General features: G+C 41.6%; 1 protein-coding gene across 1 annotated transcript in view; it reads right to left on the bottom strand.

Annotated features, from left to right (window-relative positions):
• Positions 1 to 3,959: 3,959 nt before the first annotated feature.
• RBM33 (RNA binding motif protein 33) overlaps positions 3,960 to 20,292 on the bottom strand; it is a gene marked incomplete at its 3' end in the record, with an annotated part of 104,370 nt that continues 88,037 nt past the window's right edge. The window contains exons 17-18 of the mRNA XM_082479765.1: positions 9,135 to 9,223; positions 3,960 to 4,023 (exon numbers count right to left, since the gene is read on the bottom strand). Coding sequence (XP_082335891.1) covers positions 3,960 to 4,023; positions 9,135 to 9,223 — 153 coding nt within the window. The remainder of the gene's footprint in view (positions 4,024 to 9,134; positions 9,224 to 20,292) is intronic.

The following is a 20,292-nucleotide window of genomic DNA, read 5'->3' as shown; positions in this document are numbered from 1 at the left end:
GCACTAAACCTTCACGCCACACACACACGTGCTAATAGTTGGATTCTGGACGTCTGTCCCATCCAGCCTAAAAAGGCAGTTGTCTTTTTTCTCATAGTTCACCGCATCTGTAGATCAGTTAATCTGCAACTCATTTAACTGCTCTTTCTCTTTTCTCACTGACTTCTACAGCAAAAATCCTTATTTATTAATACCAGAGTGCACGCTCTTGCACTTTGCAAGATTAAATTTAATCTCACTTCTATTCTAATTCTCTAGCTCATCCAACCCCTCTAGGATGCTCCGATCCCCCTCCTCCTCCTCCGAGCCCTCCCTCGCGTCGCTCCAGCACGCCTGGTGAGCACACTCCAACTCTTCCTGCTCAAATCATTACAAACTAATTAAGGTCAATCAAGACCCATTTTTTAAGTACTCCACCAGGCGTCTTAAAATTTTATTTTAACGGCTTATTTGTACCTCCTTTCATCACTCCCTTCCCAGCCCTTCAATAACGAGGTTTTAGCCCCATTGATTTCCCCCCATCGCTTTGCAGTTGCCACAGCCTTCTAATTCTCAAATCGCACCCCTGCACCAATCCTGCACGCAAATCACAAGTTCGGCAGCGGGACATTTTAACTTCTAAAGACCACACGGATTCCCACGCCCGATCCTAGCCTGTGCTCTCAAAAACAGAGCTGCTTTTCCCCCTGTGCCGCTCGATGGTTAACCCGTTCAGTTCACTGCAAGAGCGGACTGAGGAGTTGATGCTCGGTGGTGCATCAACGTCACTGAAACACAATTTGCGCCCCAAGACGGCAGATCAGCAGAGGCAGGGGAAGGAGGTACGACGAAGCGAGGAGACGTAACTCATGGGGTTTGGGTGTCGAAGGTTTTTGGTGGTTTACTTTTGCTTGGAGCTTTCTACAGAGGAAGAGATGCGGAAGAGGTGATGCTGCAGTGGGACGGGTATTTACAGCACGCTCCTATTGTTAATTCAAAACAAAATCACAAGGTGGAAGCGAAGTTGGAACTTTGTAAGCAAAGACGGTTACTCTTATGTTGCTCGCTATACAAATCGCTGCATCAGAGGCATTTTTTCACCTCAATGAGCTTTCTAAGGTCACTGCGTCGCTGGTGACTGGTATGTCTGTCCTCTAGCTGGGCACAAGCAGAAACAACCAACTTGGAATGTCATCAGTCTGCCCCCAGGTAACTATGTTCTCTTGAGATCTACCCCCTGCAGTGATGCAACACACTAGCAATGCTTCACTGAAAACGTACACGTTGGATCACAGAGAGCCACTTCCAATCAGCGCGACGGTGGGATTCTTTACGTTCAAGTTCGTGAATAATTTTAACAAACTATTAAAAAAGCCTATGAAGTGCGAGGTGGTGATTCTGACCTCTTTTCTTGCTACACAAAAGCCTTCATTTATGTTGATATAATTGTGTTCATAATGTGATTGATGGTGACCACGCTGAGCTTGCTGAGAGCTCCTCTTTACATCATAAATTAAGGCTGGCAATATTTGAAAGTAGAGATCTTTTATTAGACACGGCGGTATGGCTGAAAAGAAGCAGAAAAGCTTCTACGCTCCCAAGCTTTCCTCCTGTACCCGTGTTTTGAGACCCCTGTTGCCCTCCCAGTCCCTTGGAATACCCACACAAGCCCCCTTGGCCACCACCCATCCTCAGTCCCTTCTTTCTCCAGCTGGGGTGCCTTTGCCCAGATGTGACAGAACCCCCCGCTACACCGCTGGTGTAAAAGCAGGGGCTCGGAGATGCCACCGTAAGAAAAGTGGTAAAATAATACGGTATGTGAAGCTTTTTCCCCGACAAGGTTGAAGTTCAAGTTGTACATCAAGTGACAGCAGACAAAAGAGGATAACGATCAAGTTTTATTGACATGGTTTAGGTACAATAAATATATTTACATGTTGACATTTTTAACATGGAATTACACGTAAAAAAAAACTTGTACATGAGATCATCTTTGTGTTTCCATTTTTACAGTCACTTAAATAGGTATGACAGAAAGATCTCTTATGCAAGCTGAGGATTTGGTATAGTTCAGTATTACATTTAAGACATCGGTAGTAAACACCTTGTGCAGATGATGCTGTAGAAAACATGAGGCAGACGAACCCCCAGTGGAGTCAGTATGATACAGTCGGCTGCTGAATTTATATCCTGAACTGCTAATGAACAAACTCTGTAATCCAGATTAGAGCAATGCATTTGAAGTGATTCTCAAAACACCCAAATATATACAGTGTTTAAGACTTTACAGGTTAGGAAGGATCACATTCAGTAATAGTAATAGGAGGTAGAACTGTGTCGACAGTGTTCGTATTTCTACGTGGCAATAAAAAAAAAAAAAAGCGCTATTACTATCACTGAATTCAAGAACAGAACTCCTGGAAAAGTGAAAAGGATAGAAGAGTTGTTAATCCTGTTTCGCCTGGCTTGCCACAAATGCTAGAACATGTACGCAAACTGTTTTAATTCTCCAATACGGATAAAGCTGCAAAGGAAAACCGTTAAGCGATGCTTCTCCAGCGCTCTGGGATGGGCAGCATCTCCCTAAGGTGTGGCACCTGTAAAACCAACCTCAACTTTATCTATCAGTCTGTGAAGAGAAGTACGGTACGACGCGCTGTCGGGGTGGGAGATCCCGGCTTCGGGTATCCTCAAAAGAGCTATAAGAACAGAAAACGGAGCAAAAGATTGAATGCAATGCACTCAGAAAGGAAAAGGTCTGGAGAGGTGAACAGGGAGTGAAAAGAGCAGAAACAGAACAAGGACACAAATATCCTTGTGGGAACGGAAAACTGGGGGCAAATGAGATGGAAATGAAGCGAAGCATAGGGTAGAGGAAAAGGGTACCACAGGGAAAACCAAAGTTGACTTATTCTAAGGGCACTCTGTATCAATAAAAAATGCATGCAATGGTACGGAAGATCGGCTGTGAATAAATGAGTGTTAGCGTCTTGTATTTGCTGTATCTGTAAGTGAAAGCGTGTATTAATTAGACGTTAAACTGTTGAAAGACGTTTCACCGCCTGCAAAAGACATCCTGCGAAAAATGGTTTTGTCATTCTATAACTAGAAATAAAGTTATAAGGTTCCAAAGTCAGCCTGACAAACACTAGGAAAAAATAAAATGCACATTAAAAAACCATTAGATGCACACAAAGAAACTCCTGAACCACTCAGCAAACGCAACATTAATACAGCAGTGTTCCTTTTAAATTGTGATCTTCCGAGTGACTACACACAACATCGCAATACAGCCACATTGAACTGCACACAGGTTCTTTTACAAAAACATTCTTAATCTGTAACACCGTTTAAAATTATTTAAATGGTAAAAATTGCTTAACCCGACCGGGTGCTGTTACATTAAACAAACGCAGTGCGACCTGTTGAAAAACAGTGTATATATAAAGCCCATTTCCAGTTAGTTAGAAAAATCAGTGCATCCAACCAAGAAGTGAGAAAGCAACACATGCACCTAAAAGACCCAGTGAGGTTAACTTTCCCCTTGAGGTTTTCTTTAGTGCAATAAGGACCATACTTTCCACCAAAATAAGCACAGAAGTAGAAAATGGAGGTGTTTTGTTTGTTGTTGTTTTTTTTTTTTTTTTAATAAAAACCCCAACCCTGCAAAAAGCAGCATTATAAAGAACAAAATGATCCTTCCCAACCATATTATACCAGAAGATGGTATACGTAAGGATCCAATATGAATCAGTGGTTTTGTACACAAGACTCTGTGCTCATGTGAATAATAAAGTCATCTACACGATTAAAAATCAGGTTACAAAAAAACCTTACATAAAATCCTTAGGATTTGATACTAATTGAAAATGAAATAATTTCAAGTATTATGTTTATAAATTAATTAGGGGTTAAGGCATAATTTAAGGTAACATTGAAACAAAAGCCCAATGTTACCCTAAATGACCTTTATAATATAGCTAACTTTCTGCAATCTGTGCAGTATCGGTTTCCTTCACATTTAGTTTCTCATCCGACATGCTGCTAAAAAAAAAAAAAAAAAAGAAATAAAAAGCACAAAAAAATAATTGAAAAAAAAGTTCATGTCTCTCTGAACAAAAAAAGGCCTTTTTGACAGTGAACAGGTGAAGCCATATTTCTGCCTTCCAGTATCACAACCCACATAACAAACACAGTACTACGCGAAGGACAAGAACACCACGATACTATGCCAGAGAACAAATCCAGGCTATCTCCCGAGTTTGACAAAAAATGGGCAAAAAAACCCCCAAAAACCAAACCCCAAGAACTGAAACCCCCCACCCTCCCGCCCGCCCTCTCAGCCCAGCTAAGGGCAACGCACCCCCTCCCCACCCCCCCCCCGACACGTCGTTACTGTGCGTAACGATGGGAAGCGCCTACAGCAGCTTCTGGGAGAACTGCGCAATTTCAAGCGAAACAGTTAAAAGATAACTACGTTTAAAAAAAAACAAAAAAAACCAGAAGAACTTCAGCACCAAGAAAAGGTATTTTCTTATTCCAAATAGCTCAATAATGTTAAGGAAAAATGAGGAGGACCCTCAAGATAACGCTGAAATACCCTACAATTTTGAAAAAAAAAACAAAAAACAAAAAACAAAACCCCCCCAAAAACCCCTCTCTCATCTAAATATTTGCAGTGGAAACCTAACATCAAAGAACGAAAACGCACAGCCTGCTTGGGGTTTTAATGGCTATAAGGAATTGGGTTTTTGGAGAAATTTGGAAATCTGAAGCGGATCTTCAGAATTAAACCGGGGAGTAAACTAGGTATCTGAAGATACTTCCCAGGTGAGGTGCCGGTATTGACTCTTCTTTTGCGAAGTCATATTGGAAATGTATACGGGCCAACAACAATATCCCTAAAGTTTATTCTCTGCCACTACTTAAAGATAAACCTTTGCACGGCAGCTCCTCCTCGCGCTACGGAGGTGCTACGGACCTGTCCTCCTCTCGCCCCGCACCCACGACGCCCAGCTTTCCGAACGCTGCGCATGGTGCCATCATACAGTTTACGTGCCACATCAGCTGCTTAACATTGTGACGAACCAACGTGTTACATGAGCAACTCGAATTCCGTGTAAAACCAAAATATCCCAAACTTTTGAGAACAACATTACACGACAGACCTAATTTGTATTTGTACAGCGCAATGGACCAAACCTAGAAACCCCACGCCTTGGTCTGACAGTGCACTGCATTTCCCCTCAAAAGTTAAAGGACAGATTATTATTTTTTTTTAAATAAATAAATAAAAAAAAAAAGTAGAACATTGTACTAAAATACCACAGATCATACGGCCAAACCAATCTTTCAGTCAAGGCAAAATACGATAAGTTATGAAGTGAATTCTCCAGGGCTACAAGAAGAAAACAAAATAATTCGAAAAAAAAAAAAGAAAGAAAAAAAAAAAAGAGTTGGCTCCATATAATCACCTATTGGAGTTGCCTATTAAAATCATTATAAAATTATGCTAATAAAAACTGTGAACAAATAATACACAGATCAGGATATATGTATTGACTTACTAGCATCTTTATAAAAATTTGAAGATATACACAAAAACACATCAACATTTATGGAACTGTATCCATTAAACTTAGATAAGACAACACAAAAAACTAACAAATAGCTAAGATGTGGTTGACGGTAAGCAATTTGAGTAACATTTTAATTTTAAAAGGTCAATTATTTAAATTATTTACATACTACATTAAATGCCTTCCTTTTTTTTTTTTTTTTTTTTTTTTTTTTTTTGCATTTCGCGTTGTATTTTGAATGCGTGATAAAGAAAGAACAAGATAATGGTTGCAACAGATCTTCCAAGAAAGTTAACTCAAGATGCTCAGATTTAACTCTGTGCTGAAAGAGAACATGGCAAGAACACGTCCGTCTAGCTTTACCTCTACTTCCTTTGTGGGTTTTTTGGGGAGGAGACAACAAATGGATCTAGAAGCCCTGTATCGTCCAAACCGACCATTGCCAAGAGATCTACTTTTAAGTTAGGATTTGAGAACTAACAAAACACAGTTTAACAGATGACTCACCTAATTGCTACTTTTGCTACTGAGTTATTTAAGATATTAGAGAGGTACGGTGACAACACGGGGGCTGAGTATGTATGTATGTGTATAGTAAAATGCATATAGACATACATACATATACGTAGTGCGTGTACAGGTAGTAAGACACCCAGGTACTGCAATAAGCAGCTCCGATCACCCGCCACCCACCCGCACTCTGTCTGTGCACAGGCAATAATCTACTGCAACTGCCTTTAAAGAGGATGCATCCGGTCATTAAGGGGCATTGCTTACATCGCCTCCTGCGTTTAAATAGATCTGAGGCGGTTTCACGTCTTTATTTCAAAGCCACACGTTTGTCTCAAAATAAGTTTTTTTTTTTTTAAAAAAAAAAAAAAAACAAACCAAAAACCAAAACCCAAACCCAACTGAATAAAAATTCTTAAAACTTAAGTTGGCCGAACCTCAGCCTCTTTGGGACGGATTCAAAACCCAAAGCAGGAGCGTTTCCACAAACTTCTTTGACTTTTGAATCAAACCCATATTCTCCGGCTCCAAAAAACCCTCTCACCCCAATAACGTTCGCTCCTGATGGGACAGCTGATCAACTGCAGATGTTCCTACTGCTGAACTCAGCTGCTGGCCTGTGCGTGTCTGCCGCGTGCCGCTAACCCACAGCCCCAGGCACGCACTCCGGTCGCTCCTCTCCGAGACGGCTTCCCATCCTTCTCATCACAGAGAAGCTGCTCCCTAACAGTAGGACGAGTAACTGTTTAATGACTCGTTTTAAAGATACGCGTTTATTTCTTAAAACGAAAAATTCCATAACCCGAGGAGGCAGCGCAGGGAGCCCGGTGCTGGCGGTGGAGGAGCTCACCGGCACGGGGCAGACCACCTCGCACCAGTCGGCGGGATCGGCTCCCACCAGGCACGTCCTACCTGCGGCTCATTCTCTGTCCCGGGCTTGGGTCTACCCTGAGGCACTAAGAGCACTTTATGCAGAGCAATCGTGCTGGATGGTATTTTAGGATTATGCATAAACGGGGAACTACACAGATGGGTGGAAAACTCCCTTCCAGGCGAGAATTCTCATGACGTTACTGCGCCTTGTCACTAAGAGGGAAATGGGCTTAGAGTATTCTTTTCTTTTTTTTTTTTTTTTTTTTTTTTTTCTTCCCAGTGCAATATTCTTTAAGTACCACATTATTCTGTATTATTTCAGGGAGCAACGAGCAGCTTTACCTAGGCGGCTTTTGACAGTATTTGTTATTCAATCATTATTTTTCGTAACTTCTACTTGATTGAAATTCTGGACCAAAACTGTAAGAAAGCCAATTGGGTCTTTGTGCCTTGGTTACCATTAAATCTTAAAAAAAAAATTAAATAAATCTAAGCTACTACAAACTTGCTTAGTTCATCCTTCCACGCTCAGCGTGCCTATTTTGGACCCCATTCGCAGCTGTTTTGTTACATACCAATAGTGGTGTTCTGTGGTCATTCGTGTAACAAACCTATACGGTTTCTGCGCGTACTCCCCTTCAAATAGTAGGTGGAGTGCTTAAGAGTATTCCTAAAATAAGGGACGAAGCAAAAGCTCACAGTCTAAAAACTAAGGAAATGTTCATAAAAACTGGAACCCAATATAAAGATGACATTTTAATAAGTTTATTCAGAAGTAGCTGAAAAAAATTGTTCCTTTGGCAACACCATCTAGATGGTTCTAACCAAAAGGAAATATTACGGATTTTATTTTGAATAAAATATAAGCTCCTTAATGTTTGCACGTCATTTTTGGGAACTGCCACGTTCACCAGCAGTTTCACAATGTCCTTATAGTCCTGTACGTATTGGGAACAACGCATCAAACCAAGTCCTTTCAGTTACGGGTTTCTTATGGTTCAGCATTAGTCACAAAATAAACCTCAAAGGAAAAAAAAAAAAAAAAGCCCTATCAAAATAAAGCATACGGCAATCACGAATCGCTAGCCCAAAAGAACTATTAGGAATGCACCACTCCTCCTGTGTAACATTTTTGAAGTGAGCCACTAAATATTTCTTTTTCCTTGTATCTGGCAACGTCACTTAAAACACCCTAGTTACAACCTGGGAGTTCGCTACCCCACGGTGCTACTGAAGGGCAAAGATTCTTGTTTTTAAAAACCAAGGGAAAATACAGCAATGTTATTCCTACGCAGGGTTTTACGGAATAAGTAGAGTTGGAAGGAGAAGATGGAAGTCTGTGTCGGAATAGAAAAATGCAAAGACAGACTTAACGTATTTACAAAGATCGAAACTTTCCAGTGTCACCTCCAAAGCTTCTCAGCATACTGCTATTCAGTGAAGTAGACCACGTTTAAATCTATGCAGGAATACGTCCTGTGCTCTCAGATATACAACGGAACTAACGTGTTTTGTTTAGAAAAGTGAGTTTTCATTCAAACGCCTCGCACTGAAGATAAGAGCAACCATTATCAAATATTCTTTGCTATGAAGAATGTTTTTAAATCTTTCGATGTAAACGTTCTCTCTCAAGTCACTGTGGTCACACAGTAGGATCTTGAAGACCAGTGTCTACATGCATTGAAAGCATTTGGGAAAAAAAAAAATAAAAATATCTGTAGTTCCACGTGGTTACAACAGAACGTGAACAAACCAAACAGAAATTCCACCTTTGCAGATCCTCTCAAGTTCAGCTCTTCTGGAGGACATCTTGCTGCTTTCTGTAGTTCAACATAGCAACTAAGGACTAAGCTGAAAGGTGTCGCAACCCGATGGTTTTGCCACCGCGTCTCACGTAGCTCCACAGTGCGCTTCTGTTAGTGTCGGGGTTTCTCTCAGCAGACATCACTCGACTATCAGCGCCACGTTTATGTGGGACAGATCTATCATGTGCCTGTTAAAAGTTAAAAGAAATTTAAACCCGGTACTCAATCAAACCGATTCCAGGGGTGGGGAAGAGACAAGGAGGTTCTGTGAAGGTCACTAATAAACAGGCGCTCGATTGGCTTAAGAGAACCACTGAGCAGAGGAGACCGATTTAATCTTTTAAAGGGAGGGAAGGAACGGAGGCGGCAGCAGCGTTTAATTATTTACCTGTGGAATTTCTGTTGAAATGCTAAAGCATGTGCTGGCTCCTTAAATTTTGCTATGGCTTTCCGTTGTTGAGGAAGCATCTGTAAACTCTGCAGAGACAAAAAGCCAAAGTATATTCTTAGTATTCACTTAGAAGTCTCCTTTAAACCAATTTTGCACCAAACACGATGAAATTTTGTCGTATTTCTTTTCTCAGATACACTTATTCGTGTCCAGGTAATGGAAAGAGACTTCTGAGACTGCAGCCAGGGACCCAGCTGGAAGTGTTGGAGCTGGTGCATTAAGGAACTGTACTAACTGGAAAACCCAGACCATCACTCATTAAGCAAAGGCGACAGCTCTTCAATTCGATCCATACAGATGAACCAAACCCTGCAGCCAAACTCTCACCGACTGAACGAGAAACACTCAACTTCACACACAAGCACCTGGAGGCAGCCACCTGATGGACATGAAAGGATCAGAGCTTTCCACGGGTTAAACAGGACAGAAACAGAAGGAAGAGCTCGGTTTTGGTCCCTACACTGTATATCCTCATGCTATTTTAACGAAACCAAGCAGCTAGCTTTCAACAGACACTAACAACCGCATGACCCGGGATGAGATGGCTTAGGTCACCACTTCCAAGTCCTCCCAGTAATGGGAAACCATGCAACACCCAGACAAGTCCGTGGGATATGTGCTTCCCATACCACGAGAGCAGCATTTCACAACGCTGTAACTATCAAAAAAAGCCCTGTGTAGCACTGAGGTCTCCAAAACTATAGCCCGCCTCAGCCACGGCTTTGGAGAACTCGCGTCCTCGCTCCCTGCTGCGGCAGGAGAAGTCGAGGCAATGCCAAGATGATCCCGGAGAGCAGTCCTGTGACTCCAGTATCTCACAGCAGGTTTTGGATGTTTAATGGCCTACGCTGCAGCACAGTCAAGACAGAATTGTTCTGATTCAGCATCCAGTTTCCAATTTTCTTATGGCTTTGGATGCAAAATTAAAGAATTCCTAACATCTCTCTTTTCCAGGCATAAGTTTCTATATAAAGCCAACTCAATTTTGTACTGAGCTTTATATACATACATAGTGTATATATATGTATACACAGATATACAGGAACCTTAAAACTTTTCTAGATTTCATTACAACCTCCTGGTGGTTACGTATAAACGTAATTCTCTGCTCCTGCATCTTGCCTGGAATCCAGCAGCATCCCCCCACATCTGGATGATTCCAGCACTCTGATGGTCAGTCTCCAGGATTTTAAATTTCACTTAAAACAACTCTGTATCGTCATCTAGACTATTAAAAAAACATACCACATATCTTTACACTAACAACTATTCCTTGGGAAACGACCCCGCTTGTTGATAACATTTCTAAGGGTGACATACTTTGAGATCTCTCAGTGAAAGAATTTTTATTCCAGCTAATGTGTTCCCTGTTCATTCAATCTAATGCAGCATTTTAAGCAAGATAGCAAATTTCATCGAGGCATTTGACATTAAAATTGCCTACTTTTATTTTTTTTTGAACGGGCAAGACTCTCGTTGGTAAGATGCTTATTTAACAAGAGCCATGGTGCCTGACAGTCATATCTCTTTGCATTCAAGCCTGACAATTCAGCACTAGGCTCTTTCCGTAACTTACCTATCTGTGATTTTTGAAGTCATTAGTTTTGGCAGTAGCCACCTCGCACCTTCTCGTACTCAACAGGACACTTCCCTCTCGCCAGGAAAATCACGGAAGTTTAATGCTTCCGTCACTCCCGTGATTTCAAAGTGAAAGCTGAGGAAAAGTTAAAGGATTCAGCAAACCTGATAAGCTTCAGTTGTACAGTTTTCGGAAAGCTGCTGCGAGGGAAGGGTTTAGCTAAGTCACTGCAACTTCCTAGTTTCTGAGCTGGTAGAAATGAGATTTATCTTTAAAAAACCAAAACACTTGGCAGGTGATTTGGGGTTTTTTGTTTGTTTTGGTTTTTGTTTGTTTGGTTTTGCTTTTTTCCAATCACAAAACTCTCGACAAGGTTAATCACATTTTACCAACGAGAATACGGCCATGCTGCCCAAAGCACCAGTGAAACACCTCGGACCAAGCTCAGTTCTGAAGGTTATCTGCTGGAGCGGGTGAAGGAGGTGCTGAAGTTTGTGTTCTCCTCTTTGACTGACGTCACTTGATTATGATTTATAGAACTGTATCTAACACACATTCTCTTGACACCACTTTTCTGGCTAGAAAAGGACTAAAGGCTAAGGAAGTCCTAGTACTAACGACTAAGTTTTGAAGACAAAGAATTAATCACAGCCATTAAATAATGGGTTTTAGAAACAAGAGACCTGTAAGAGTTTAAAAAACCTCTGAACTGCAAATAAAAAACCCAAGCAATCAAAAGAAGTAAACCTGGCTCTTTTGTTCCTTTCAAAGAACTTGAAACTTTTATTATGGGGAAAAACCTGTTTGAATCACTGAAAGAACAAATATTTCAGTAAACAGTCAGACAAGAGGAGCTGGAAAAGAACGCCAAGATGCATCCTTTCAGCTGTACCCGGCATGTCCTGCTGTCACCTGCTTCTCCCCCCTCTCCCGAACCATCTCCAGCCCTCCTGCTGACACCCGATCCTCACAACAGCGTCGCGTCTCGCGCAGCCGCCACAGGAGATTCTCCCACCGGTTTACGCTCCAGACCGCTGTTGCGATCAGCTGAAGAAGAGAAGCTGCATTTAGTGGCTTCTTCCACAACGATCGAGCTATTACTGTACTAATATTCTTGTGGTGCACAAAAGCAAAACACGGTTTTGCAGTTTATACAGCAAAAATGGTAAACTATTAAAGGAGCCGTTCGGTAATTAGTATATAAAAAATTGACTAAAGGAAGACGTTCCGGTATAGCGCAGAGTTATTAACGAAACTAGGCAAAGTATCTAAATCTTATTACAGACAACTTATACTTTCATATGCATTAATAACATTTATCGACTGACTAGTTTGGCTGTTACGTGACAGCCTGTTCCTACGTTGTATTCTGCCTTATTTTCCAAAGCCAAAAAATGCAATCGAAACACGAAATGTAATTTTAATTTTAATACTCGATCGCTTTGGCAAACGAGGCCTCAATCCTTGAGCAAATCTATTGAAAAGCATCTTTATTAAGATTTCACTGCACTTGTCCATACGGGCAACCGCGGCAACCAAAAGCCGACGCGGCTGAGCGGTCGCTGAACTGCCGAACCCCCCCCCCCCCCCCCCCCCCCCCCCCCCGCCGCGCAGCCCGGCGGCAGGGCAGCCAGGCTCTCCGCAACAACCGCAGTGACACCGGCCTAACGAGAGAGAGAGAATTAAGGACCGCTGAACAAAAGGATAAACTAAACACGGCACGACCACTACTCCTCCCGTTTAGAAACTCCGAAAATTTTTAATTCAAACCGCTTAAAGGCAAGTTTTCAGCCTCCACTGCTCTCAAACCGCAGTTGCGAAAATGATGCAAAAATCGCTTCATGCTTGTTTAGGTATATATACCTTGTTTAGGTATTACAACGTTCTGGTTTTAACAAGAAAATAAGACAATTATTAAACTAACTAACTTTGACAATATGAACACCATATCCTGAAAGACCATCATAAATATCTCTGACGACGAAGATTTTTAATATCTCAACATAAACTGTGATTTACATTGTGTTTTCAAACCACCCCTCATCGATGACGACTTACAGGTATGAATATTATTCACCCTGCCAACAAAGATCTCATGACAATTTACGTTCTGATTTTGGGACAGTACCTACTTACTTGCATTGCTATTTAAACCCCGAGTTTTATGTTTAATCACGGCGGCCGTCAGGCACAGAACGAGCAGGTAGGATTCCGCCGGCGTGCGTAGGTGCCAAGCCGCTGCTATCCCGAATCCCAGCAGGTGGCCTGCCGGCCGGGAGTACCTACTACTGTTTCAATTCACTGGAAACCCGAAGTTAAATAACTGCCTACTCATCCAACTGGATTATTTTTGTCTTCTTGAATTTGGGATGATACGCAGTTTAGTGCTGATCATGCACTTCGATGACGTTAACAGCGACAGTCTGAAGAAAACACATTTTTTTTTTTTCTGTAACGTGGAATTCGATTAGCTCAAAGTGTTGCTCAAGGCATTATTTTAAAGACTTCACCAACTTCTGATGTTTTGAATCAAAATACACCTGCTAAGAAAACACATACAAAATTCACTAATTCTGCACATCTTAATCATGCTGCCTCATTAGTTTAACACCCTTAATTTTTTCAACTTTTTAGAACAATTTGGCAGCCAGTATTTTCAGTATTTCTAGCTTCCATAACATTTTCAGGATATCCTGAGTGCTCATACCTTCGCTAGAAGGTGATCTTGAAAGAACCTCCTAAAAAGCTGTTCTTTTTAATGGTGCTCTTTCACCAATCAGATTATCCACTGTATTTGCCAGCTTATTTGTAAAGAATGCTCTAAAAAGTTTCCAGAATTATTGGTATCACTGTCTAATGTATTTCATTAATGTAAAACCCTGTACATGTGCAAGCATTCATCTTCCATTTCTAAAGTAAAACCTGAAGTACTGCATTAGCTATCGTAGAGCTTGCACGAAAATAGATGCTCAACTATATTGTTTTCACTATTATTTTTGGTTCCCCGCAGTATATCTAGCCTGTATTTCCTGTACATCGGGATAGATTTAAACTTTTGTGATTTATTTCATCCTAACTGCTTCTGGAGAAGACGTTACAACAAGTTAAACAAAAGTTTCACTGAACAAAGGCTGTTCTTGCATCATTCTCTATATAACGGAATCATCTAATATAGTATTTGTACGTTTTTATCTATCGATCTTGTTTACTTTTTAAGTTAATGACATTTATTTGAAATAACTACGTGTTCAGAGATGGGCTTTTTTTTAGTTAATAACTAATATCATGACCAGAAACTACATGGTTTTCAAGGAAGCCGTTAAGTCTAATTTTTGGCCTACCGACCTCACTGGCTGCTAAACCTTCTGCTTGAAGCACGAAATTACGGATGTCTCTCTACAAATCACTGTAAGAGAAGCCTGGAACAGGAGCTAGCTGTAATAGCAAGAGGCTGGGAAGATCACTACCAAAGTAAGGTGGGAAAAAAATACAGCTCTGAGAGGGAAAAAAAAAAAAAAATCCTCAGCGTGTGATAATTTGGAGGAAGCATAACAATTTTTAATCCTGAAGAAAATATTTCTGCCTGACGATGTTTAATATGGGCAAGATTTACAAAATTCTAGTTTGCTCAGAAAAGGTTTTGTCCATAACTTGAACCAACGAAGCCAAATGGACCTACAACCAGTCACTGCAAAAAAATATCAGTCCTTTGTGAGAAGTGCTAGCCCTCCTGCAACACCACATTTCCAAAAATACCATAAGGATCGCTATAGGGGACTGTGCCAGAGACCTGTCCCAGCTTCAAGTCCTTAATAGCTCATACTATGGCTGATACCAGAGTGCCCTAACACATTACTAAAGTCATCCTTAGCCTTATGATCTCTGTTATAATGATAAAAATATGCAGCTATGTTTCCCAAAGTATCATGCCTCATTAGGAATTTGATCTGAATTTAGTATTGCTCTGTTACCCACTGACTTTGCAGGATGCCAGCGGCCGGCCGGGGGAGGCAGGGAACAGCCTGCCGCGCAGCACTGCCTCTGGAGATGCGCTGGTTCTACCGAGCATCACTTGACTTCCCGTTTAACGAGGGGACACTTACGTTTCCTCCACTGGAGATTTCCCTATTGTCACTCTGTGCTCCACTAGAATCTCCTTCTATCATGAATTCCTAAACTGAAATATCACAATCCTTCCAAACGTCGCAGCTCTCGGAAAACAACTTCATTCACATCTTCTCTTTAAGTTGACCTAGTCAGACGTTCACCAGAGGATGAAAACCCCTTTCCCGGATCCATTCAGGTGTAAAGGATTGACAATACACACAATAACTTCCAAAGGGATTTCAAATGACCGGTTACTGTACGGACTCGGGCACACAGATCGACCAGACAGCGCTTCCTGAGACCAACCTGAAATTAGGGGTATTCTGGGCATGTTCCCATTTGACTCTGGAGAACAGAGATTACATTCTGACACGATCCCAGTATTAAAAATAATAAACTGGTTTAGGCTGAGAAGGAATATTTTATACAGAAAGAATTTAGGCAGCGTAGAGCTCGTACTGATCTTTATTATCTCCTTTTTCTGCTTCCTTAGGCGCTGCCGTGGGAAGATGCAGATCTTGTGTTGAATGGAAAATGCAACAAAACCAATCAATATTTCATGATCACTCATGCTTTTGATTGAGAGTCTGCCTACAACTGTTTTAAATCATACTATATATTTCAACAATTAAAAAAAAAAAAATCCAAACGTCAGAAGCTTTGGCTTTTTCTGCAACTGAACTATGACCAGTGACTAAAGCATGAATATCATAAAAGGACCATTCCCTCCGCGGACGTTTCTTTAGGCCTGCAGACCTACGCTGCCCTCCAATTTCTCCTTTACGCATGCTCTGTAACGAAATCTACACTTTTACAGTATCAGCGGAAATACTATTGAAATAGCCTGTATGATAATAGCAGCACAATAATCTCTAACAGAGCGCTGGGAGGTGGAAACCAAGCAGGTAGGAGTGAGACCGGAGCAAGCACTCATTTTAATTACAGGAGACACATGGGAAATGAAAGTTTTCTCCTTTACTTAATTTCTTTCGCTGAAGTAAGTGGATTACCTAATAAACTGTAGATTCAGTTCATCAGTGAGTTTGGGACTAGGAGTAGCAGTCCATACGAAGCTGCTAAAAAAAGATCTATGCCAAAAGAAAGTTTAAACTTGCTGACCAACCTCATCTCCAGTGTGTGATCCGACCTGCTCTGCAGCAAATCCAACAGCAGCACAGCAGGCGCTTTCTAAAAAGAAAGATCAGATCCTATTCATTCTTTCCTCCCATCAATAAACGCAGACAGATTTTTATTATCATCCCAGTCTCCTGACACCTGAAGCATCTTTCCTGGGAGCGACACTTCCTAGCCATTACCAGCAGGCACAGAGGCTGCGACAGAATCTATTTATTTCATCCTCAGCTGTTGCAACTGATCTCTTCCACCTTCCTGTTTTTTCTGCCACCTTCGACTTCCTACTATCCGCCTTTAAAAGTGCTCAGCTTTCTGTCTCCACACGTGAGATGAGAAGGAAGGATCTTCTCATACCATCCTGCAGCAGGGCTGAACTGGAGAGGCTCAGTACAGAGCTGCTCTTCTCTTCCCCCAGCCCCGAGGACAGAGCGGGACTGCCCATGTCTTCTCCCACCGCTGGCGGAGCTGGCAAAAACTCTCGGTTGAAAATATTTTTTAGAGGTAGGAAGACCACACGGGTGACCACAGCACCCTCCGCGCTTTGTGTGGGGTGTCACACGGAGAACTGCCCTGCTCATCCTGGAGGAAGGCTCGTGTTCTGGGCACGCTCATCGTTTCCACCGATAAGCCTTTAAACTAAAAATAAATTAAGCGATTTTGGAAACAGTGTCGGTGCAGATAGCTGCTTTTACCCTAACTGAGCACTAGGTAGCACTGTCACTCTAAGAAAGCGAAGAGAAGCACATCAACACGGCAATTGCTTTTCCCTTCTGAGACCAGAAAAGAAAGGACCGTGTTATCACAGTAAAAGGCATATTTGTAAAACTACTCAAAATACACCTATAATCACAGCATTCTCATCACCTCTGATATACAACAGTGGAGTTTTTCGAGATTTTCTTCTCTGCCTCCCCCCCCCCCCCTTTTTTTTTTTTAACATCATAATTTATGATCTTAAATCTTCACAAAGCGATACTGAGATTTTGCACTGATGTTTTATGGTTGCAACCATCTGATGTAAGAAAATGTGACTAAAGATGATGACGGAGCACCTTCACAGGTGTTCCAGCACTCAGTACTCAAGTTATCTGGAGATCTAGCAAATGCTCCCCTCTACCTGCCATCATCCTAAAAAAAAAAAATACAAATCCGAAGGTGGCAATAACTAGCTGAACACAAGCCTCTTTAGACGGTATAAATATTAAACCCAGATTCAAGAGCACCAAAAAAATGCACTGGGTTTTTCATGACCTTTACAACTTATTAGTAGTCTACTTCAGCGAGTGGTTCTGGATGGATGTGTACTGAATGTCACCGCTCCAGCGCAGTCCCCAGGAGGCTCTAGTTTGGTGGTGCGCTCAGAAATCTTCTGTGCTTTCCAACACTTCGGAATGCCTAATTTTATTTACAGTATGTAATTATTGTAGATTCAGCACTCAGATTTCACTGCAGGTACCTTATTTGTATCAGCAAACTGTATGTTGAAAGGAAGTACTTTTCCTGCTAATTTAATCATGTTTGAGTTGTAAAATGCAGCTACAACTAAGGGGCTGTTCCTGAAGCCCCAAAGAATTTCTTCTATTCGGTACCTTGAGAATCTTAATGTTTGGCTTTTTCTCTCCTATGTTAGTAACAGAGCAGCTTTAATGAAGCAAGGATGAGAATTAAAGAGATTAGGCAACAGAGGGTATTTCAAAGCTCATATATGGGGATAAAAAGAACTTTTGCTGTTTCTAGGGTATGGAAGGGAAAAAAATGCTGAATTTCCAACTTCAACTGTAAAAGTTTCCTTCTCCTTCTCTTGTGCATGCCCAGCTATTCCCAAATCCTGACTCCCAGAACGATTACCCCAGTGCAAGCTGACGGCAAAGCTAGGAGCACCGAACATCGTACATTGAGGCAAGTTTTGAACTTCCCTTCACAAGATCTGTGTAAGGTACTTGTACCTCAATAATGATACTGACAGGAAAAAGCTCAAAATAAAAATCCAACCCTTTTGTAGCCAGAAAAACAAAGTAATCTCTTCCTCCCCATTCACTCCATTGAAAAAGACTTTTTCCAGAAACACATTAAAACTTTCTGTTACACCAGCAAAGATCCTCTTCCCGGGACAACACGTGCAGGATAAGCGCGCTGCAACAAAATCAGGAGCCAAACTATACATTGGAAAACAGGAGCTGGTGTGGGATCAATTGCTCCACAGACGCACCAGTACAGAAGGTGCAGGTTAAGCAGAGGTCCTGCCCCAGGTGGGACAAGTGCCCCCAATCTATTCTTGTTGTCAAAGAGCAAAGAGATCACTGGGAAATATTTCTTCTTCTCTGGAGCTGTGCCTCCGTATAGTCATTCCCACCTTCGTGTCTTGACCGCAGCGGAAACTGATACACAAGAGGCAATATTCAGACTTATGAGCTGCGTTTGCATGTCGCTCTGAAGCAAGACGCTTGCTTACCATTAGAGGCGTATGTCCTACAGTTTGGGAATCTTTAGCGTAAACCAGGGATTTGGTGCTGGATAATCGGCACATATCATTTCAAGACACCAGCCAGGCAGGAAAATAACTTCTTAAGTTCCAATTCAGTTTTGAAAGGTCTTTTACAATTGCGAAAAATAAGCGTTAAGTTTGACACGCATCCTCTACCCCCCATGATAAATAAAATTCAAGAATCTGGGATCTCGGGGTTCACTTCATGAAGGAAAGTTTGGCTGAGTACAGTCAACAGCTAAAGAGAGGATATACGACATCTTAAAGATGGAGTCAGCTACAACTGACTCACCTTCCCCTCCTCTCACTGTCTCTTGAACTCCATCCAAATCAGCTAAAAACATAGCCACCTTGCTTTATTTCCAAAAAATTAGCTAGAGTTTCTTGCTGTTTGCCCACAACAGCCGTCTCCCCAAATCCCTTCTATTTCAGTTCATCAAGCTCCAACACTTCATCTTCGAAGATCGGAGCTCTGCACTACCCAAGATCTCTTTGCTCCGGCCACGGCCATGACCTGTCCTTGGCCTCTCAGTTATTGCCCTCCAGCATGAAACCCCCAAAGCCCACCTGGCAAGGAACCCTTCCATTCACTACTTGGCTCTCTTCAGTGGTTCTTCAATGAGGTTCAGTGCTCCTCATTGCAATTCACTTACATGAAATAACATTTTCAAGGAAGGATGAGGAAAGAATCAAGTAGAGCATCCCTTCCCTATCACAGCCTCCTGCCCGTTTCCAGTTGCAGGGGAATTTGTACAGCACTGAGCACACACACTAGTAAAAATAGTAATTTATAGCCACGAGAAAATCCGCTCGTGCACTCCGGGATTTTGACCTCTTTCAAAATTTAGCACCATCTGTACAGAGGTGATTACTGTGAACAGGGACAACACAGATTTTCCAAACGTTTTGTTTTCAGCTCTTGCCTTACAAGGCACTTACAATTGCTGCTGCCTCTTCCCCATTTGGTGTGTTAACACTTCTGGGGTACATCACAGTACCGTAAAAAAAACCAACCCACCCCAAAAGAGCTAAATATTGCGTACGGTGGCCCCAGGCTCACATTCTCCGTATAAAAGGATCACTTCTCCCCTGCATATCTCACTATCCACCCTTGTGAAACATCATTCGGTCTCAAATAAGCCAGGAAATTTCTAGCCTTCTACAATCAGACTTGCAATTCAAGTGCAGAATTAGCACAAAAGCCTGCTGCATCGTTAGCTAAATTCAAGCGTCTCTTTCAAGTACTACTTCTAGATCTCTGATAAGGTGAAAACAGATGATGGTTTAGAAACCGTGATTTCCAAAAGTACAGCTGATGCTGCTGCAAGAATACAAGTTCTATAGGGCACAGGGATGTATCAAATCCCACTGGAAAATCAGTTATCCTTCTTTTTCCTGTAAGTACATCCTTCTAAATTGGTCTGTGACATTGAATTGAGAGACCAGAGTTTGGAGTCTGCTATGAAACAGCAAGTACCGAATAAATTTTTTAGCACAGTCTCAACAACTTCTCTCAATTGTGAGTATTTCCTTGCAGGTTTTCTATTAATCTCCTTCTAATATTCTCATGCAAGATTTAGCAAGTAAACACTGAATAAATGTGTTTTGGAACTGTATGAATAATTTCCTGGAGTACTACAGAACATGAAGGGACAAAGTATTTTGTGAGAGTATTTTTGCTTTCACAAACAAATTAAATCTCTCTGAATTGATGATGTAAATAATTCAGCACTATTCCATTTACTAAATCGGGAAGAAGTGAGGCAGAGTGTACATTTTTAGGAGAGCAG

Source organism: Vanellus vanellus (genome assembly GCF_965231255.1).
Source record: "Vanellus vanellus genome assembly, chromosome: 2".
NCBI classification, from domain to species: Eukaryota; Metazoa; Chordata; class Aves; order Charadriiformes; family Charadriidae; genus Vanellus; species Vanellus vanellus.
This window is presented reverse-complemented; position numbering and strand designations above follow the sequence as displayed.